We start from the raw sequence: 7218 nt of genomic DNA on the forward strand, positions 1-7218 counted from the left end.
ATGTTAATTCTGTCTTGGAGCCCCCTCCCCCCCAGAGAGCAGATTCAGAAAAAGTTCCTAAAGCAGGATGCTGTTGTCACATTTTCTGCCTCTTTTGACCCGTCTGTCCTGGCTGATATAAATCAACCAGATGATTTTATTGATTTATTAGACCATCACTGTTCAACTGTTTTTAATGATTGTACTGTAACAACCACTAAAACCTCTACTGTTAAAACACCTACTCCATGGATGAATGAGACCATCCGCTCTGCTAGACACAAATGTAGGTAGGCAGAGGGTCTGTGGAAGTCATCCCTTTTAGAAGTGCACAGGCCTCATCTTAGAGATCTTAGATGATTATTGCAGACCATGATAAAAAATGCGAGGTCTCAAGATTTTGCTCAGAGGTCTCAAGATTTTGCTCAGTTGGGTCACCCGCTTTAAGAAAAACCCCAGAGCGTTATTCAGCTCCATTGACACGTTGGTTTCCCTGGTCGTTTCCTCTCCCGCCGCCCGTTCTCCTGCMAGACCCAATAATTTTCTAACACACTTTGCTGCCAAAAGTGAGAACATCCGACGCAGCATTTTAACTCAACCATATCATGCTCCCATTCCACATAACCACCCCACCTGAGATCAGTCTCAGTCCTTCCTGGTCTTCTTTTGATCTGGTAACTGTGAATAATCTTGGGACCATAATCCAAAAAATTAAACCATCTGCCTCCCCTCTTCACATCTTACCTCCCAGATTCTTAAAAGCTGTTTATGACGTAGTAGGACCCACACTTGCTAAACCTCTCACTTACATCAGGATGCGTCCCAGAATCCTTTAAAAAGGCAGTTGTGGAACCCATACTAAAAAAGCCAATCTTTAAACCATCTGATCTAAATAACTACCGGCCCATTTCAAAGCTACCATTTTTGTCTAAGGTGTTGGAGAAAATTGTTTCAGTACAACTAACATCCTACTTGGATTTAAATAATCTTTTTGACCACTTTCAATCTAGCTTCCGCAGATCTCACTCTGCAGAGACTGTCCTGCTCCGTGTCTCAAATAATCTGCTAATGTCTGCTAATAGAGACATGTACTCTGTCCTCCTCTGACTGGACCTTTCCTCAGACTTTGACACTGTCGATCACTCTATTCTCCTTTGTAATCTGAAAGACATAGGGATATCCGGGGTGGTGCTAGACTGGTTCAAATCATACCTCTCAGACCGCTCTTTCTCAGTCTTATTAGGCCAATCTTTCTCTGTCTCAGCCAAACTCACCTGCGGAGTTCCACAGGGTTCCATCCTGGGCCCAGTTCTACTCCTGCTCTACATCCGCCCCTTGACTGTCAGACAACTTGCTGCTCCTAAACTTTAGCAAGACAGAGACCTTGATCCTGGCCCCTGAAAATAAAATCCCAAAGATAAAAGAACATCTCGACTCTTTGAGTTCAACCGTTCAGCAGAATGTGAACAACCTGGGAGTAAATCTGGACTCAGATCTGTCTCTAGATAAACACATAAAGAACMTGGTTTCCACTTGCTACTTTCAGCTTCRKAAYATCTCTAARCTCCGGCCCCTGCTGTCCACTTCAGACTTGKAAATGGTAATTCAYGCCTTCATTTCTAGTCACACAGACTAYTGTAACAGCTTGTTCACCTGCCTAAACCAGAAACAGTTAAATCGYCTTCAGCTTGTCCAAAACTCWGCAGYAAGACTCCTAACATGACCCTCCAAATTCAYCCACATCTCCCCGATCCTAGCAGAACTTCAYTGGCTTTCKGTTAAATTCAGAATCATGTTCAAAATCCTGGTCCTCACTTTCAGAGCTCTCCWTGGYCAAGCACCCAACTACATTRAAMGTCTTATTTCCCCTTACAACCCCAGACGAAATCTATGCTCACAGGATCAACATCTCCTTATGGTTCCCCTCACTCACTTCAAGACCCGTGGTGACCGGTCCTTCTCCTCTGTGGCCCCCAGGCTCTGGAATGAACTCCCTGTTAATCTGTGCTCCATTGGTAACATTGTCTCTTTCAAGAAACACCTAAAAACCCACTTTTTTACTCAAGCTTTTAGCTAACCATTCACCATTAATGGCAGCCTATACCCACTGACTGCTCGCCAACCATGGGTCTTTGTATTATTGAACATACGGCGTAATCCCCCCTTCTCTCTGTTGATTTTTTTTGTATTATTGTATATATGGCATATATTTCTCCCACATTTTATTTAACAATTTTTCTTATTTGATTTGTACATTCTTACATAACACTCTCCTCCTGTCATGCTCTACCTTGACCGTGTCTGTTACAATTTAGAATTTATTCTTCCTGTTTCTGATGATTCATTATGTTGTATGTTTTAATATGTTTTATTATGCTTTATTTATGTTTTATTATGTTTTGTTTTGTATTTCCACCATTTTTACACTGTTGATGATTCTAACACACCTTGTGAATCTATTTCTGTGAAAGGCACTTTATAAATAAAACTTTACTTACTAATAGGGGAACTAATTTCCTGATTAGTGCTTTAGGGCTTTTGTCTCCTGACAAGAAACCCTCTTGAGTTGGACGTACATTGTGTTTCTCTGAGAAACTGTATACTCTGACAGCACTGCTGACTCACAGTTTTAGTTTATAGCTGATAATAGACAATTCCCACAATACTTTTTCCTTAYATGGCAGCAAGGCATTGGAGCTACGTCACTGGGTGACACCCCCCGTCTCAGCAAAATAATTAAAGGTTTCTTCACTGAGCATTTTAATCCAGAGTAATCTGTACTGGCAATTTTTAAGTATGGTATATTTTTAACTTTACAATGGGAGCTCCTGAAGTGTTTCTGTTGAATATTTCCATTTCATGTCCTCTGCCTCTGGACATCTAAAACATCAGACGGTCAAAGTTCTCTAAAGAAGCAGCAGGTTGTGTTGAACCTTCACTTCATCACAGTCTCCCATCCTGAGCAGCACATTGGAGACAGAGACCAGAACCAGAACCAGGAGCAGGTAACGATGTAGACAGGTTCCTCTGGTCTTTACACACAGACGAGACAGACGGTAAAATGAGTCGGAGCTGGCTCGGTCGGTCCACAGACAGGAAGTCTTCATGTGTGCTGGCAGCGACAGAGCTGTGTGAGTGTGGAGCAGCAGGGCTGCAGCCAGGGCTTCCACATCAGCTTCTCTGCTGTTAGCTGCCTCTCCACAGGCTCCAGAGTCCTCTGGTGCCTCTCCACGGCCTCCTTCATCACAGCAACAACAGAGTGGAAGGTGGGCTCCGTGTCAGGGCTCAGGGCTTGGCTCTCTGACGGGTCCCTCCACAGGTCAAAGAGCAGAGGGGGGTCGTGGTAGGTCACGTGGTCTGGGGTGCAGAAGCAGACATGTGTGTGCAAACAGGTGGCTTGGTCCTCAGGGTAGAAGTTGGGGGTGAAGAAGAAGGCTTTCCACACAGAGCTGCCTGAAACAACAGCAGCACGTGATGACTCAGCACTTCTTAGTTCAGAAAACACCACACTGTAACACACAGCACACACTTCCACAGACGGACAAACACTCACTGTTTTTAGGATGCCATCTGACGGCGTTCAGGTAGGAGTTACAGTAATGGAAGAGAAACTCATGGCTGGACCGTTCAGCTGTCCCCTGCAGTAAGGCCATCAGGTCCCGACCATCTATGAGCCTACAAACAGAACAAACAGAGTCACTCCCTCCTCACTGAATCCAGGGAGTCCTTCACACCCACAGCCCAGGGACCCTGACCTGTCCTGGGGTAATGACGCTCCGCTCAGACCCACCACTGTAGGAAACACATCCATGTTACTGGTGGGCTCGTCGATCTCTCTGCCACTCGGGATTGCCCCTGGCCAACTAATGATCCCTGGGACACGGATCCCTCCTTCCCAGTTAGTGGACTTTCCAGCTGCTCAGAGGGAAATACATGTTACAGCTGAGCCCTATGAGAGGAGGTCCACTCCTGAACCACTGATTGGTTAGAGTCCAAAGGACCAAAGTGGGTCTTAAAGCTACAAACTACAGAAAATGTTCAAAACTTGAGCTTTTCAGTCTCACCCCTCCTGGTACCTGTCTGGTACCTATCTGGTACTTACAGGACATGTACCTGATAATTACTTGATACAAGACAAGACAAAACCTATAAAAGGAGATGAACTTTGGGAATTAGCTAATCAAAATACCTGGTATTTGTGGGCACTATACATCAAAGGAGATGACGTCAAATGAATGCATATTATGYACCAAAGCTCCTGGTTCATTGCCAATAGTGATTCCAGAGAAGTATAATTCACAAGAATGTGCCAAAGTGCAAAAAGAAAAATGTAAAGAAAWTAAACATGGAACTAATACTCAATCAAACATATCGTCGTATTTCAAACTTCCAATGTGTGGAATAAAATGTAGGCTTCTAAATGGAGCACAGAAAATTCACAATTATTTGGACATCTACCTYGGATATAAGATCCAAGAAAAATGTGCTGAGTTCTCAATCAAATCTGAACAAAACGGACCACCAACAAGATATAAAATAGATCATGATGCAGAATATGAATGTTTCACATGTGGAGGGTTCACAGATAAACAGAGTATTCTATTTGGGAAATACAACAGTTAAATGAAACGTAACGTGGGTACTTTCATGGTTTCCACATGCAAATATGACACCAATCTTTGTGAATACACCTGTTTGGTATGAGAACCCAAAACCCTTAAAGTAAAACATGTGAGAACATAACAATGACAATTCCAACAATTTATTTTATGTATTTTTTTCAGTGAACAAACCTTTTCTACTGCAGATAGTTACTGGATGTGTGATGAGGAATGTACTGCCACAAAGATAGGCTGGACTGTGTGCTAATGGTCAGAATAAAGATGTCTGTAACATTGTTGCAGGATCGGGTGAATGAGTAGATTAAACTGGATGTGAATGTTGACAAAAGCAGAATGACCTTGCAGAACAGGTAATTATTAGACTGGTTWTTAGCCGCCCAAGGCGGAGTTTGTCAGAAGTTTAAAGACCAATGTTTTGTTGTACATATGTGCTTTGGAATACAATGCCAGTAGAAACGTTTTTTGAAAGCAAGAAGAAAATTAAGAGTATTAAAAGTAGAACTTAGTGAAAATGCTGGTAAAGATGACGAAGAAGATGAAAAATGATGGTTAATTAAAGATTATGTACATGTTAGTTACCTGTTAATTAGAGATTATGTACCTGGTAGTTGCCTGTTAATTAAAGATTATGTACCTGGTAGTTACCTGTTAATTAGAGATTATGTACCTGGTAGTTGCCTGGTATTGGATATGTGGGTATGTACCTGATAGTTAACTGTAAATTAGAGATTATGTACCTGGTAGTTAACTGTAAATTAGAGATTATGTACCTGGTAGTTAACTGTAAATTAGAGATTATGTACCTGGTAGTTACCTGTTAATTAGAGCTTATGTACCTGGTAGTTAAATGTAAATTAGAGATTATGTACCTGGTAGTTACCTGGTATTGGATATGTGGGTATGTACCTGGTAGTTACCTGTAGTATCTTACCCTGTAAGTACCAGGTATCTGCCTCATGTCGTCAGCAGCTTATTTACACTGTCTTATATTCTATAAACTTGGCTTGTAAACATTTAGATTTTTTAATTTCAACACTCTGTGGGGTTAGGTACAACTTAGAATTTTGTGCTTTTGTTAATCTGAAACAAAGAGGACCTGGTGACTGAAGCACCACACAGTAAATTCTACATTTGACCCACAATTTCACCTGATKACTTACCTTTATAGATGCCGTTCCATCCTCCATGAACTTCTCCTGAGGCAGATATTTCCTCCAGGTGAGCTCCCTGATCTGAGGTCAGGTAAGTCAGAGTGTTTCCTCTCAGGTTCAGTTTGTCCAGAGTCTCCATTATCTGACCTGAAAAAACACAAATCACCTTTCAAGATGGCCACCACACCCAGCTAACTTCAGAAAACAAAAATGGATATAATCCAGTCAACTGTACAGACAATGAAGTAAAATTAGATGTGGTAGTAGATGTGAATGCTGACTCAGATGCACAACAGACTGATTCATCCAGGGACCTACCCACACTCCAGTCCACTTCATGGACAGCGTCTCCATAGATGCCGTGGCGGCTGGTTCCTCTGAATGCAGCTGAAGCAAACATGGCTGTGTGGACTTGGAGAAAGGAGAAAAACAGCAGAAAAGGCCTGTCTGAATTCCTGCAGAAACAAAGTGGAATTAATGATTTCAGTGTTAAAAAGAAGGAAAGAGCTTTTTTTACATCACATCTGAAAGACAAATCAGGTGAAAAACTATGAGTCTGAGCATCCCCACATAGCAGACATGTAGGCCAGATCTGGTGTCAAACTGGCACTGCTGGCATGGCAGCATGGTTTGTCAACCAGATGTGGGTCAGGTCTGGCACTGGTTTTAAGATGGCAGGCCACCACTGGCTCCGTTGTGGTTTGCTTTATGTGGTGTTGGCCCATGCACGGACCACTGCTGGTAAACYACATCTTGGCCACCAAAGGTCCGTCATTCTTTATGGTATCTGGGCCGAGTGTTAAGAGTATTAGTGCATTGTGTGGGCCAGAACTGGGCCAGACAAATGTTGCTCTGTGGGTCTGAAGTCTGGACAGAAATAATAGTGTTCCAGGATCATCACAGAACTGCAGGTTTATTTGTGGTTCCTCGAGTTTCTAAAAGTAGAATGAGAGGCAGAGCTTTCAGTTGTGCTGCYGTTTGTGGATTTCAGTTCTGCGTTTAACACCACACTCCCACATCRACTGCTGTCCAAGCTGGAAGATCTGGGACTCCCATCACTGACCTGCAGCTGGATTCAGGATGCTCCCAGAGGGTCAGGTTAGGTCCTCACATCTCCACTGCTCTTAGTCTCAACACCGGGACACCACAGGGTTGTGTGCTCAGCCCACTCCTCTTCACCCTCTACACACTGTAACACTAACCCAGTTGTGTTGCCACCCACCAGAGCAACAAGGTCATCACGTTTGCGGATGACACTACAGTGGCCGGGCTCATCTCGAGCAAGGAGGGTGAGTGGGTCTATAGGGATGAAGTGGAGCAGCTTTCTAAGTGATTCGAGGTTAACAACCTGCTCCTCAACATCAAAAAAAAACAAAGGAGCTGGTCATCAACTTCAGGAAAAACAAAACAGACATCCAGCCACTTGTTATTGGTGGTATTGATGTGGAGAGGTGTAGGAATTACTT

At 43.1% G+C, this 7218-nt stretch overlaps 1 protein-coding gene across 1 annotated transcript in view; it reads right to left on the bottom strand.

The window, feature by feature from the left end:
* Positions 1 to 2165: 2165 nt before the first annotated feature.
* Positions 2166 to 7218, bottom strand: part of sts (steroid sulfatase (microsomal), isozyme S) — a gene marked incomplete at its 5' end in the record, with an annotated part of 7016 nt that continues 1963 nt past the window's right edge. Inside the window, 5 exon segments of the mRNA XM_013999852.1 lie at positions 2166 to 3432; positions 3533 to 3654; positions 3735 to 3894; positions 5762 to 5899; positions 6071 to 6207. Of these exon segments, the coding sequence (XP_013855306.1) occupies positions 3083 to 3432; positions 3533 to 3654; positions 3735 to 3894; positions 5762 to 5899; positions 6071 to 6207 (907 nt within the window).

Source organism: Austrofundulus limnaeus, unplaced genomic scaffold, assembly GCF_001266775.1.
Source record: "Austrofundulus limnaeus strain Quisiro unplaced genomic scaffold, Austrofundulus_limnaeus-1.0 Scaffold2513, whole genome shotgun sequence".
Lineage (NCBI taxonomy): Eukaryota > Metazoa > Chordata > Actinopteri > Cyprinodontiformes > Rivulidae > Austrofundulus > Austrofundulus limnaeus.